The 15129-nt window shown below is 41.6% G+C and overlaps 3 protein-coding genes across 4 annotated transcripts; all 3 read left to right on the top strand.

The window, feature by feature from the left end:
- Positions 1–7829: 7829 nt before the first annotated feature.
- On the top strand, positions 7830–10334 carry RB195_019118 (uncharacterized protein; the record flags this gene model as incomplete). Of its 2 annotated transcripts, XM_064186830.1 has the most annotated exons (6): positions 7830–8544; positions 8659–8775; positions 8836–9166; positions 9299–9438; positions 9772–10117; positions 10190–10334. In XM_064186830.1, the coding sequence occupies 6 exons, from the start codon at positions 7830–7832 to the stop codon at positions 10332–10334; spliced, it is 1794 nt and encodes a 597-aa protein (XP_064042710.1). The 2 variants fall into 2 exon arrangements, with proteins under 2 accessions (XP_064042710.1, XP_064042712.1); XM_064186829.1 differs by lacking the exons at positions 8659–8775; positions 8836–9166; positions 9299–9438; positions 9772–10117; positions 10190–10334 and having other exon boundaries at positions 7830–8558.
- RB195_019119 (uncharacterized protein) lies at positions 9813–10148 on the top strand (the record flags this gene model as incomplete). Its single annotated transcript, XM_064186831.1, has 1 exon — positions 9813–10148. One exon carries the CDS (start codon positions 9813–9815, stop codon positions 10146–10148), a length of 336 nt encoding a protein of 111 aa, XP_064042711.1.
- A 123-nt stretch (positions 10335–10457) lies between the features above and the next one.
- On the top strand, positions 10458–10796 carry RB195_019117 (uncharacterized protein; the record flags this gene model as incomplete). The annotated part of the gene is made up of 1 exon (XM_064186828.1): positions 10458–10796. The coding sequence occupies one exon, from the start codon at positions 10458–10460 to the stop codon at positions 10794–10796; it is 339 nt and encodes a 112-aa protein (XP_064042709.1).
- Between the last annotated feature and the right edge of the window lie 4333 nt (positions 10797–15129).

The raw sequence follows: 15129 nt of genomic DNA, 5'->3' as shown, positions 1-15129 counted from the left end.
CACTTACTATTCTCACTTATTCTCTACTTTCTATTCTATATTCTGCTCCTTTCGTCTAAGGGTAGAGGCAAAACGGAAGTAAGTACTATATTCTAAGCTACTTCCCTAATATTCAGCTATATACTAATCAACTTTCTATTATTCTACTGAATTAGACTACTATTATCAACCTGAGACAAACGTGCAAGGAAACAGACGCACGGAGGAGTCATAGAAGTGAAAAGCAGCGCGCGCAGTGGCCACGGCTATGAAGCGATTGCAAAGTCCCCTTTACCCTTCGCGACATGTATATGAAGTTACTGTGCGATAATACTGCACTATGGCACAATAATTCCATTCCGTTGTACCCATCCCATTTCATAGCCATACGGCGTCGGCGCACTATTTCGACGCCGTGGGACCCGTCGCACCCCCTTTTTGAAATTTCCTTTCGCAGACAGACAGACAGACACACATACACACACGTGGCAGACTAAGCCCGTTATTATATAGTATGATGTACGAGTCTGAACCGCTCGGGTAAAGCCAGACTTCGGTTTCTGTGACTTCCTGTGGTGTTCGCTTTGCTCGCCTCCACTGATCAATGAAAATTAATGGAAGTGGCATCTTTTGTAAAGTTAGAGTTGTGTTTTTCTAATAACGTTTTCTTTGTTTTTTTATTGAAGAAAAGTTTAGGCGAAAGATTTCATAGCTGTCTTCCTCTTTGTAGTTTTCATGGTTTCTTATTGCGTCAGTTCAACATTTAGAAAACATTCAAACTTCAACTTCAAACACTCCATTCATACCAATATAATAAAGACACAATTTGAAAGTATTGCTCAAAGTATGGGCTTTTTTTCCTGTTTTTCCCCCAACATTTATCAGAGTGTGATGTGTTAATGACCGAATGACCATGAAACGATCCCAACGACGTTATAGTACTGATGAGGATAAGTTCCAAATCAGGTCATGTAAACTGGCTACTATTTAAGCTGCTATTGGCATGGATGTTTCCACTTTCTGAAGGAGGCATGTTACCAACTTAAGGAAGACGTGCAAGGAAATAGATACGCGGTGGAGTCATTGAGCTGCAACGCAACACGGGCAGTAGCCATGGCTATGAAACGCTTCACAACCTCTCTTTCACTCTTTGCCAAATCCATTGAATTGTACTGTTGCAACGTGACATTTACTTTTTGGGACATGCACACGAAGTTATTGTGTGTTACTACTGCACCAAGCACACCAATTCCACGCTGTTGGTCATGTTTCACCACATTTCACCGCTTTACGAGGCCGGCGCATCAACGGCGCAGGACCCGTCGCACCCCGTTATTCATGGCTTTGCGGCGCAAGCACACCTATTTAACGCTATTGAACCTGTCCTTCCATTCTTTCGTCATACACACGTTAACAGAATAAGCCCGTTATTACGTAGGATGATCACGACACACGCTCATCTCCGCCAGGGTCAAACGTATTTTGTGATTTTCCCAACATAGGGTCGTAAGAGATTGCATTCATTCAGTAAAGATAGTTTGGCTAAGGCGAGAGAACATAAAACGATGAACAGATCCTATCAATCCTATAATGCTATATAATAACGGGCTTATTGTGTCATGTGTGTATGTGTGGAAGTGTGTGTGTGTGTATGCATGTAGTGTGCATGTGTGTATGTGTGTGTATGTGTATGTGTATGTGTATGTGTATGTGTGTGTATGTGTATGTGTATGTGTATGTGTATGTGTATGTGCATGTGGTGTGTGTGTGTCAGTCATTCCAAAAGAGAGAGGAAGAAGGATACGGGTCGGCGTCTGATTGTTGTTGTTGCACCGCCAAACCGCTATAAGGGGTGGGATGGTCACCACAGCGTGGGATTGGTGAGTTGGCGCTAGAAAGCTGTAAAATGATGTGGAACGAGTCTCAAGGCCTAGGACTGGTGCGCCGGCGCGGCAAATGGGCGCATTGAGTTGAGATGGGTCCACTTGCATGTAATTGGTGTGCTGTTGTGCAGTAATATCGCGCAGTTAATTCATGTGGATTTAGCAAGGAGTATTTGAAACGTTGTGTACCATTTCATAATGACGGCCACTGCGCGTGTTGCGTTCCACCTCTATGGCTCCTCAACGTATCTATTTCCTTGCACGTTTGTCTCAGTTTGGTAACGTCTTTTCTTCACATACTGAAAACACGCATTCAATAGCTGCTTAAACAGTAGACAGCAGTTTACGTGATCTGACGTAGATAGAACGTTACCTTTATCAGTGCGATAATGATATTCATGTTATTTCGTGTCGCCACATCATTTTGTGCTAATTGCTAAGAAAAAAAAGAGAACTTATACTTTGAATAATGTTTCCAAATTGTGCTGATTTTAAAGAAATATAGAAATAAATAAATAAATAAATACAATCAAGTTTGAATATTCTCCAATTGTTGAACTGATGCGTTCAGGAAAAAGAAAACTATTAATTCCATCATCTATGTAATCGTTAGCCAGGCGTTCACACTGGTTCTTTATTCTTCTGGGATTTGAACTAATGTGCCTCTTGAATAAATCTTGATCGTGTACGAGTTGACATTTTCTTGCTGCCCGAAACTATGCTTGATGATGTTGGGCCGGCTGGCTCAAACCGTGACATACGGCATAGCTTCGGTTGCTGAATAACGATGTTCGCAACAAAATTTCATAGGTTACATTTTTGGTTGTATAGACGTCTGTATTTCTGCGAAACTTGGTCCCTCTCACTTTCCTAGCTAGTTTTTATTGGAAGCTAAATGGGAAAAACAGAAACTTTCTCTCTGCTATTTTTGGATTTTCTCAGCTAGCTTTAGAGAACATCTGCGGAAATGTGCTTCCAAGAGTTTTCCTTGATGATCTATCAAGTGATGGCGGCGAATGTTTTAATCGCACAACCGTAGTCGCGCAACGAGTAAAGGTGAGAAAATTAAGGTTTTCAGATGTGTATCAGGATGTGAATGAAGAAAGTCTTGGAGGAAATTCCACAAGCTCAGCTCATGACTTATTGTAACTTACTTAGTTCCAGATGTGTTACATAGGAGGATTTTTGCTGCTGGAGCTTTCTTTTACCTTTCTTATATTTCTCTTTGCACCCTCAAAGTAGCTTGGGAAGTTTGTTGAAATTCCCAACTTCTCTGAACTGACGTCCAAAGAAAAGTGCAACACCTCTAAAAATCTTTGTTCAACCATTTCATAGCACAAGCGTTTCTCTATAAAATGAATTCTTACCTGCCCTCTAAGGTTTTTTCGCGACGAATTATGTATATTATATTATTACCAGTCTGAATGTGCGGCTAAAGCCGGACTTCAGACTTTCGGTGATTTTAGCTTCGCTCCCCTTCATTGATCAATGAAAGTTAATACGGGTGGTGTTTTCAGATTTGATTTGTGTTTTTTTAAACAACGCTCTCCTTCTCTTCTTTATATAATAAATTAAGGCGAAGCATGCAGCAATAATTGTGAAAAGTAAATCTCGAAAGGAATCAGAGAGTTTTATTATCTGCGCTACCCAAATTGAAACTGAACACTGGTGCGACTTAACGAACGAATGAATGAACCAACGTAGATGCGCGTCCTTCTTTCCCAACTCGGTTTAGTTTGATCTATATCACTATATCTGGACAAAAATAGACTGGTAGCCACAATCTCGGTGTCCACACGTCCACTAAACTTGGACATGCCTGTGGCTACATATAGCGAACATACCAAATAAATGACTTGTATTCTCGCTATGAAATGAAAGTAATACGGGTGGGTAGATTTGATTTGTGTTTTTAAAAACGCCTCCTTCTCTTCTTTATATAATAAATTAAGGCGAAGCATGCACAATAATTGGAAAAGTAACTCGAAAGAATCAGAATTTTATTATCTGCGCTACCCAAATTGAAACTGAACACTGGTGCGACTTAACGAACGAATGAATGAACCAACGTAGATGCGCGTCCTTCTTTCCCAACTCGGTTTAGTTTGATCTATATCACTATATCTGGACAAAAATAGACTGGTAGCCACGAGATCTATCGACTGTGTTTAACCAAAACTCCTACAAGTTGCCACTAAAACATTTTTTGAAACAATTGCCTGTGGCTACATATAGCGGAACTGAGTCTCAGATAACTGAGCCTTAAAGACATGTTGTCCTTGACACGAACAGATTTTTTGAAAAGTAAAACGATATTTACATATTCGTAATGCAAAGACCATTGCCAACATTTTATTACGAGTCACAGACGTTGAAAATTCGACTATATTAACTATTTTCAACTTCAGAAACAATTGACATTACCAGCCAAAACATTTTTCTTATGGAAACTCCATGGAGACATTTTGTTGTAGGATGCGTTTGTTTCTTGCTTTTCTTGTTCAACTGCACTTTCTGTTTTCTTTCCAGTATAACAACTTCCATATTTTACAATAATCAGTGGGATTTCATGGGAGTTCGTGAATCGTTAGAAAATGAGCTGCTTCAGCAAATTACTCCGTAGAACGGTTCTTGACCTATGGATTGCTCAGATTTCCTAAAAAAATATGTTCCAGCTGCTGTCAATTTTGAACCTGTAGAGATGAAAACTTCTTATTTGCCTTACAAAGGATTTATTTCTAGCAAATTTCACTGAATATCAGTATGATAGGTTTTTTTTATCAAAAAAGAGAACTACTAAAAAGGTACTTTCGAGAATTTATACATAATTTTCACCACGAGCTCCTCTCAGCTTTTCATCTCCTTAGGAAAGCGATCATTTATATCATTTAGGCACGCCGGCTCGTTATATACCTCAGGCTACAGACCCAGCTAACATGGTAGCGCACTATTTGGTGCATTTAAAAAGAATAGAATAGGCTACAGAAAAAAAAAATGCTATGCTTGCTGAGCAATACTTTTCAAGAACGGTTTTTTATTTCTCGGCCTTGGAACGTACACTCTTTACATTAAAGGGATCAAGGATAGTGTCTGGCGTAAATCAATCCGATTGGGATGTGCCAACGCGCTACAGCACCCCCTTAGCCACCAATCGTCAGGTCAATTCAGAATTGTTTGAGGTTTATGAACGCGCTTGCAACCTTACAATGCCTTGCGGAGGCTAGCGGATGTGTCAAATCAGTGTTTTTATCCTCCCAAACACGTCCACACATCTCAGGCCCCAGAGGGATGAAAGGCCATTTGTTTCATTGTTTGTTGCCAGAGAGCGGTTTTAGCAATCGATCGTGCAATCACAGCGAAACCCTTACCGACCGCGCTACAGCACTCCCTTAGCCACCAATCGTTGGCGTAGTTCTGAATCACTTTTTAAGGAGTTGTCACATTTGCATTTCAGTATTTGAGGTTTCATCGTTTTTCGCTTGATTCATCCAAAGAGATTGTAGAAAAGTCGTTTAATCACCATAATTTTGACCAAACCTTGATTTCGGTGAGCAAAGAGTTCAGGTAAAACTAAATCGATTACTTGTTATATAAACCGTACGACACAGGCGAATTGGCATAGAGCTATTGCGGTTTGTCCTAGCTTTGAAAACGATATCATTGAACTCGAAATGCTGTGGCGAACTCGATTTTTTGTTAATCAGGGAGCATGGTACTGAAATAGTTGCGTAAAATTTAATCAGAAGTTTAACATTCGTCCTTTCTATGGAAGGTTATGAAAGAAGGTGTTGTAAGAGAGCGAGAAAATCTATTCAGAGGAAAAAAAGCTTCATGAACTAAGGCACATTACGTGTTTTAAGAATTCTGTTTAGATTCTTTCAATTTGAACTCTGTTTCGCAGATTAACGGAGGTGCAAAGCAGAGATGAAATGAAAGGAAAAAGACGAAAAGTGAAATTTTCAAGTTTTGCGCTACTCTAGTGTACCAACGAAGTTACTCTGTGTACAAACAATAAAAATCTCACAAACTCCGGACATACTAAAGCTCTTAATAGCAACTTTTCGGCTGCTTTGCTTCTCTCCTTGCTACAAGGGTTCAAAATAAGGACGAACCGTAATTTTACACAACAAACAAAATCGCATAAATGAGTTTAAAAAGTAACAAACCAACTATTTCGTGTATTTTGCTCTAACAAAACCAAATGTGATTTGATTTCATTTTGAGTCTCTGAACACTTTTTCAACTATAACCTTAGACTATGTTAGGTTTCAATTATTGCTTTTTGGTGCATATTTGGTGTCATGTTGCTCTTTCTTCCTCATGTCGGTTTTTGTGTAGATCTCGAAGAGAGGAATCTAATAATATGTGAGTTGTCCAGAAGTTTCCATTTTATGACCAGTTGTGAGCAAGCGACGGTGGCCTCCGTTACTCACCGTCGGTTTTTCAATGTTCATGCATAGTACTGTACACAAAGGGCAGAATTACACCTATTGGCAGTTACGTAGATAGGCAGAGTCCCACTTTTATTATCTGGATGTTCAACTTCAACGATTTATATTACAAAAAGGATTGATCAAAGTAAAATCTTTCTCAAGTCGCAGTCAAAGCAAAGACTTATCAAAGTGAAGTTTCTGATGTTAATGTTTTGAAGGACAAAAAGCCAACTAAACAAGTCCATATGTTTTCGGCGACTTGGAACCTCTCAGCAAGCGAGTAACCGCGCTTAGACTTGTTCAAGTTAGTGTATTCCTTCAGCTTACGATAGCTGTACTTTTCTATCACGAGATTGGTAGGTAGATGCAACCACGTTGACCACCAGCATGCTAATGTGAAGTGCCAAAGTGGAGTTAGCTGCAATTTGAGGATGAATTGGAAGAGTTACTAGAAATCTTATCCATAAAATACCCTCCGCCATGATACTCTATTGAAAGAAGAATTCCCGTTGATGTAATGGTCATGAGGATTATCAGAGAAATGTGGCCACGCTTCTTCTTTTCATAGTCCTCAAGATAATAACATGCACACAATCTTTCCACGATAATGGCTGGTAGAAGGAATGACACTGGAACATAGCTTTTCATCATGGAAGGAATTTTGTCTCGCAGAAGAGGGAAGAGAGGGGAGCATGAACTGGATCGAAATTTTTGTCGGTTAAAATCAGGACTAGAGGAAAAGCGATTAAGAAACTTTGAAAATTTAACTCCACATTAAAATAACCAGAAGAACCTGTCATCTAAAACACGACGGGATTTAATAGCAACATCTGTGCAAAAATTTGAAGAAACAAGCCTTTTTGTTCATTATGATAATTGGAAAGAACAGAATATCCGGGATTCTATTGAAAACTACTTGTGATGGATTTAGAGATTGAAATGTTATCATTTTAAAGCTTCTATTGCAAATAATCGTGGAATAAAAAGCCATCTGCGCAAAAATTAAATCCTTCCTTGAAAATTAAATCTACAGTGGCTGATCAAAACTTGTAAACATCCTCAGCTAGTTGCAAATCTGCAGCAGAGTTTTCAAAATGAACCAAGCATTTTGCAGTGGATAGTATTAACAATAGCGTATTCGAAGTAGAGAAAAAAAACGTTTGTCGTCCACATGTTTGGTATCTTCAGCCGAAAACCACTCCGTTTCAAGGCCTAGTTAAGTAGCTAGCAAATCAAAGGCATTCTAGAGTAAGACATGAACATGAGAATGTCAAACCGATCGCCTTTAGTCGTCTGCTTAAACCCCGAGATTTACGTTAATATATTATATATAATATATTAGGGTTATTCATGTCATATTGTTATTTATTTATATTTAGGTTTACGTTAGTTATATCTGTTTAGTTGCTACCACGGAGCCGCGTATATGAGTCTGATAGCTACCTGCACGTGGTGGCCCTGCTTTAACTAAACGCAATCAGGCGTTCGAGTGTACGCATTGGGAACGTACGAGCTATATAACCTGCACTGTTATATGGCAAAAGCTTCCCATACATTGCAAAAAGGTGCTGTCGTCCAGCACACCGCCAAAGCCCATAACCTGAAAGGTCAACCGCCTGAAGGGAGCATGGAATCTTTGGCAACAACCATTCGTTTCGTCACGCTGAACTGCCGAACACTATCGACTGAACTCCAACAAGCCGCTCTATCCAGACTTCTGCGATATCTCTGTGTGCCTTTTGCTGCACTACAGGAAATACGCATGAGAGATCGGCCCGTCATCAGCATCGAAAATTACACCATATACTGCGGCGATGCTGATGAGAACAAAGTAGGTGGCTGCGCGATAGCTGTGAGGAACGATTACAAGAACCTGGTGGAGGAATTTGGCTCAACATCGTCTAGATGCGCCTTTTTACGACTGCGGGATCGCGGAGGACGTAAACTCTGGGTCGTAAGTGCTCACGCACCTACGGAAACCGCTGAGGACAACAGTAAGGACGCCTTCTATGATGAACTCAATGCGTTGATGTCTAAAATACCAAGCCAGCAGGTGGTCATTGTCGGAATCGACGCAAATGCAAAGATGGGACTCGAACAGCAATCCGATGTGCTAGGAAAATGGTACTATGCGGTGGAGCGCACGTCGGACAACGGTGACCGTCTGGTCGACTTGTGCAAAAAGACGGGCCTCATCATCGCTTCCACGTTTAAGAGCAATCATCGACGTCATCAGCTCACGTGGCAGGGTTCAACCTTTTAATGCCTGAAGAGCAGCGCAAGCGGAAGATGAGGACTCTTAAACTTCAGCTCGACTACGTTCTGGCGAGGAACATTCCTCAGTCAGATATCCCGAAATACAGAGTTGTTTGGGACTCTACCACTCGACTCTGACCACCGTCCAGTTCTTCTCAGCTTCAAGATACGGTTCCACAAGAGAAACCGAGGAGTTCCTCTTCAACCGAAAATCGACATGGCAGGTCTGAAAGACGATGAATGAAGAAGAAAATTCCGCCAACGTGTGTCTATTCATGTTGGAGTACGGACCAGGAAGAAGATTCGCGATGCGGATTCCTTCACAAAGTGCATCCAGGACGCTGCAAAGGAAACGCTCCCGGTTCTATTGCCCCGGAAGAAGTTTGCCTTTGCATCTGCGGAAATAAAATCCACATACAATTCTGTATGTGTCGCGCGCAGCGCTGGTGACTTCAACCAGGAAAAGCGTCTTAGAAGGAAGCAGCGTCGTCAACTGCAACAAGACCGCGATAACGAGTGGACGTCAAGAGCGATGGAGTTTGAGAAGGCGAGGGAGGACAGGAACCCGCGGAAAGCCTACGCTCTACTAAAACAGTATAGCGGCAAAATGAAAAGGTGTTCCCATGTCCTCAACACTGCTAATGGGGTAGCTGTCGGTGAAGCAACCCTTCCAATTTGGAAAGAACACTTCAAGACCTTGCTGAACCGGCTAGCACCGTAAAGTCCTGAACTCGAACACGTTCATAGACCGACATATGCGGTTAACGAGGAGCCACCGACCGAGTCGGAGGTCCTGGTCTGTATTCAGAAAATGAAGAATGGAAAATCCGGTGGAGACGACGGGATTAGCGCAGGAATGCTAAAATATCTTCCTCCGTCTGGGATTCGTGAGATGACAAAGGTCATCCGTTCAGTATGGATAGACGAAAGGATACCTGATTCGTGGAGACACGCTATCATAATTCCCTTGCACAAGAAGTTATCCGTCACGGACCCAAGGAATTATCGAGGAATCTCTTTGCTGCGTGTTATGTACAAGGTATTGGAGTGCATTATCCTGCACCGACTCATTAAACATCGCGAAGAAACAACGCGCGACTAGCAAGCTGGCTTTCGTCCTGGCCGATCTACGACTGACCAGGTGTTCTTCGTCAGGATAGTGATCGAAGTCTGGCAGCGGTATTCGAAGCCAATGTAACTAGTGTTTCTGGACTTTGAAGCCGCGTTCGACTCTCCTCATCGAGGCCGTCTTCTCAACGCGATGAGCGCCGATGGAGTACCAGGAACGTTCGTTCGCTTGCTAGATGACATGAATCAACGAACAACTGCTGCAGTTCGAACACCAGCCGGATGTACAACACCGTTTGAAGTGGTAACTGGAGTAAGACAAGGGGCAGTGGCAAGACCTTTCCTGTTCAATTTCGCAGTTGACGACATTATGCGAAGAACAGTCGGTCAATGTCCTGGCGACACTATCTTAGCAACATCAGGGTCCCCCTTAACAGATCTCGAGTATGCCGGCGATGTCGTTATATGCGTCGTCGAAGCACTACGAAGCATCAACATGTTGTCAACTTTGTATCGAAGCAGCCTATGAACTATGTCTACGCTCTGATAAAGCAGGTGTGGATCTCTTAGAGATCTCGAACGGAAATCGAACGAAAAGGTGGACGGACCACCGATTGAACTCGTCGATGAGTTCTGTTACTTAGACTGGACGCTGAAGAACAATGGCAGCTACGAGAGAGATGTTCAGCAAAGATGCGCTAAGGCCACTCCTTAACGAAATGCCTGTGGTCGACCCCCATCACCAACGAAGTCAAGCTGCGAGTCTACCTATCTGCGAGTCTACCTATCGCCCCATCATGATGTACGGATCAGAGACTTGGGCAGCACCATCAAAGTTATGGAGAAGCTTGACTGCACGGAACGAAAGCTGCTCAGACGGCTACTAGGCTACTTTTGGCCTAGGGTATGTCACAATGAAGATCTTTACGCAGAAATTGATGTGGTATACCGGCGGATGACACGTGGAAAACATCAACATCTTGCACCGCCATCGAAAGTGGCTAAAGTAAATCGTCTTCGCTTCTTTGGTCATATATTAAGGAGACCGGCAGATCGCCTTGTTCAACGAGTTCTGAGGAGTTCGTCGGGTTCGAGCTGGAAGAAGCCACCTGGCCGAAAACGGAAGTTCTGGACTGAGGCGGTGAAAGAAGAACCTGAGGACACTCGGTGTGGATAGGCAGTTCAGGCGAGACGTAAGGTTACGCAGAATTTGGAATAACGTCGAATGGATTGATTCTGTGCAAGCTCTCGCAGAAGATAGAGAGAGGTTGGGCAGAGCTGTGTTCAAAGACGGCACACCTCGGCGAAGATGCGAGTAATCGCGTCAGGCGATGACATCAGCCCGCCGATTAAGTCAAAGTAAGTCAGTTACTACCACTGACGTTATGAATTACAAAACATCTACAGCCAAGCTAATTAATTAATTAAGTAACTTTCTCAGTTTTTCCAAGAAGGAAATTGATGCCTAGATCTTCTAGAGTGGATGACTAAAGATTTAGGGTTTTTAGTATCGTATCTGAACAGACGAAGACAGTGTTTCAGTGGGATATATTTATCATATAAATGCAGGTAAACAGAAGAGATGCAAGCAATGTGATCGACTGAATGAAAGGGCAGAGCGTTGTCTGCCGCACTCCTGGACGGTACCAGAGGCAATGCCACGAAAATAACTATAACAGCGAACGGTACTTCATAAAACGCCCCTTATTTAACATCGGGGTCGACAATAGATTTTAGCAAAATGAGTGAAGGAACTAGGTCAGCTGGAACTTCCTTGTACGGAAGAACATTCTAAAAATTCAAATCTGAAAACGTAGCTGTTACTGAAGGGTATTTATGTTAAAGGCATCGCCCCACGAATCTGAGGTGGTGCAGATTTCAGGTGGAGCATTCGTATACGAGATGGGAGACTATGGAGAGGGGGGTGATTCCGTCCATTTCTTCCTATTTGCCGTAAAAAACGGCCCGTAAGATGCGGTGCCGCACAAGGCTGGCGCGCTCCAGTCGAACAGAGAAAATAGTGCGCCAAAACGCCTGAAGCCGTATCATCCGGGCTTTCTTTTTACGGCAATTAGGAAGAAAAGGACGGAATCATCGCCCTCTCCATAGTCTCCCATCCCGTATACGAATACTCCACTTGAAATCCGTACCACCTCAGATTCGCGGAGTGATGCCGTTAAACTATCAACGCCTCACCGCCTGCACAATACCTTAAAGTGGTGGAATCTGAGGTGGTGCAGATTTCAGGTGGAGTATTCGTTTACGAGATGGGAGACTACGGAGAGGGAGATGATTCTGTCCATTTCTTGCTAATTGCCGTAAAAAAACGGCCCGGAAGATGCGGCGCCGCACAAGACTGGCGCACTCCAATCGAACCCCTGGTACAAAATGGTGCGCCAAAACGAATGAAGCCGTATCTTCCAGGCCGTTTTTTACGGCAATTAGGAAGAAATTGACGGAATCACCCCCCTCTCCGTAGTCTCCCACCCTGTATACGAATACTCGGCCTGAAATCTACACCACCTCAGATTCGTGGGGTGATGCCTTTAACTGTGGTTACATTGGTCCCGAAATGAAGCAATAACTAAACGAAATATGAAGAAATACTACGAACTGTCATTTAACTCGAATAGATCTAAATCGCAACTAAACTGATGTCTGAATAACTGATGATAATATTCTAATAAGTATTTAATTCTCCAGGTACCAGATTAGCCTTTTAGTGTTGAAGAATCGTATGTAAAAGTGCTTCGTGTGAATATTATACTGATCGGATACTGATCAATCACAACTAATCAAAATTTCTTAAATCAACTTGAAAGATCGGACATTTTTGCTCCAATTGTTTCAGTTAACTTATTCAGCACATTGACGTGGTTTTTGAAATTGCATAAATCAAAACCTGAGAGAATCTTCAAGAAAGGAGAATTGAAAGTTTAGCGAGAAGGTGACAGAGAATCTGAAAAAGTATATTTTGGATTTGAAATGTCTTGAATTCACTACTTTTAAGAAATAAAAGAACTGTAGTACACTTCATTATTCATGGAACGATTCAACAAATTGTACTCTGAAAAAAAACATTTAAATAAATATAACAACCAAATTGCACAAAGCATAAAAACAAGTGGAGCGAGTGAACGAGCTAGCTCAAAAATTAACCAATGAAATAAAGAGAGCAGCGAATTAGCGATGTGATCAGAAAGGCTGAAAGTACAAACGTTAATGTGAACGTGAATGTTATGGAAGTAACAATGTTAAACCTCACCAAATGGTCGCAGGCAACTAACAAATTCATTGCATTCAATTTATCAGTTGTTCACCTTAAATTCTAATTATTGAAGGTGGCGTGTTGCGAAACTAACCTGTTTGAGAAACTTTTGGGGAAATATAGAATTTAGGTGTAGAATATCAGCATGGAGTGGGCCCACTCAATTCCTTCTAATCGTCCTGAAAAAAGAAAAAAGGCGTGGGAGAATTTGCCTGCTCTTTCAAGGCACGTGAAAACGGCTGTGCAGCGGCCAGGAGCAAGCAGCCGAGAATGAATGAAGTCTCCTCAGCAGCCTATTCAAGTAAAGCCAATGAATAGGCTGTTGAGTGAACCCGAGAGTGTACAAGGATGGAACATTCCTCTCATGAACTAAGGCGCTTTCCACGCCGATTTCAGTTCGTTTATTTATTTATTCATTTATTCATATATACACCAATGGTGTACCAAAGAAAAGAAGAAGAGAATAGAATATATTTGATTGAGTTGGATTGTAAAGAATCCGGGAAATAATTCATTGTAGTGAAACCTAGCACTGTTCCTTTTTTGTGGCCCGAAAAAAATTCAGATATGTCGTTCTCCTACTCCAGAAAGTGATGTATTCTCCTGTGTTTGATGGGGATAATAAGCATGAGGGTTCACTAACTTTCGTGATCCTCAAACGACAACTACTACAATCTAGATAGGCAATCATGACAGGAAAACACGTCATACATGTCTTTCTCCTACACCAGAAAGTGAAGAATCCTTTTATGTCTGGAGGGGGATCATAAGTAAGAGGGTTCACTCACTTTCGTGATCCTCAAACGATCAACCGCCACAATACGGCAGTTTACACCAGACTAGCGGAAGGTATGGAAGTGATATGAATAGGATAATTAGAAAAAGTGAGAGAGGAGGTAATATGAAGCAGCAGTTCAAAAAGAAAAAGAGGTATAACCACTTTGGTATCGTTGTTAGTGAATGAGCTTCATTGAGCGAATTAGGTTTCGCATGTTGGAAGTATTCGTGTGAAGAATATGCTCGAGATTTCTAAAACAGTGGACATCAGGCTTCGCTCATGCCTAGAATATTAAGGACATTCAGTTTGGATAGCGTATTTTTGAATATCTTCGAGTCTCGGCTAGACATAACCTTAGCATAACCACATTCATAGAATTCAGATTCTCTGAATTCCTCCGGTTATGTCCAACCGGACTCTCGTACGGTTTGTCAATGTCATGCACATTTTAACTCCTCTTGTTGACCTCCCTCAAGTCATTATATCATTTGGAACCCAATCTGACATTCTTTTAGTCTATCTATTATCGCAATGGACATAATTCTTAGACTGAAAATGTGAACTCTAGAAGTGAAGCTTTTTAGATGTAGCAACGGTGTTAGCCTACGTTTCCTCTGCGCAGCAACGTTTTGGTTGAAATGAGATGACGCTTTCGTAGAAAATACGGTTCTTATTGCTGAAGAGACGTTTCCGTGAAGAGTAGGACGAAAGTGCTAGTCCAAGACCTCTACCGCCGATAGAACTTGTCCACAATTCATTCAGGCTTTCTTTCTCTTTTCACTTTTCAATTTCATTTTTATTTGAACGAGAAGACTTCTCTTCGATGCGAATATGCCTCATTAGCCTTGCACAAACAGCTATTTTGAAAGTTATGTGATATCAAAGGTACAAAAACAGTGCATTTTTACTGCCATTTTCAATTTTTGGTTCAAAAACCGTCTACATTTTTTCCGCTCAGCAGTCATATTGGTATATTCGCTCATTAAATGGTGGAATATCACTGATGATGAGGGTAGTTAAGTGGTTGAGTGAGTGTAGAAACGTATTAAAAATTATTCTGCTTTATGCTGAGCACACCAGTACCTTTTCAGGCATTTCTAAGTAGTATTTCTACTTCCAACATCCATTTTTTTAAGTATAGTTTCCATACTGGAGATGTACTATTTGCTTCTCATTCACTTTGCCAATCATCGCAAGTGTAAAAAGTTCCTGTGGACTTTACATTAGCTGCACCAACATGGTAATCACATGCCCCTGGCAGTTTATGGTGTTAAACTTTGGGTTCTACCTCTCTGACCTGGTAAGTCAAATGACTATAAATAAAGGGCAAATGTAACCATTATCAAATTTTGTGACAAAGTGACATTTCCTCGTTTACAACTCTGGTATGCTTCTATTTTCGGCTCGGTCGAGATTGCATTACGGTAAGACTAGGAATTCCCACTCCAAACTTGAAATTACTGA

Source organism: Necator americanus, chromosome II (assembly GCF_031761385.1).
Source record: "Necator americanus strain Aroian chromosome II, whole genome shotgun sequence".
Taxonomy (NCBI): Eukaryota; Metazoa; Nematoda; class Chromadorea; order Rhabditida; family Ancylostomatidae; genus Necator; species Necator americanus.
This window is presented reverse-complemented; position numbering and strand designations above follow the sequence as displayed.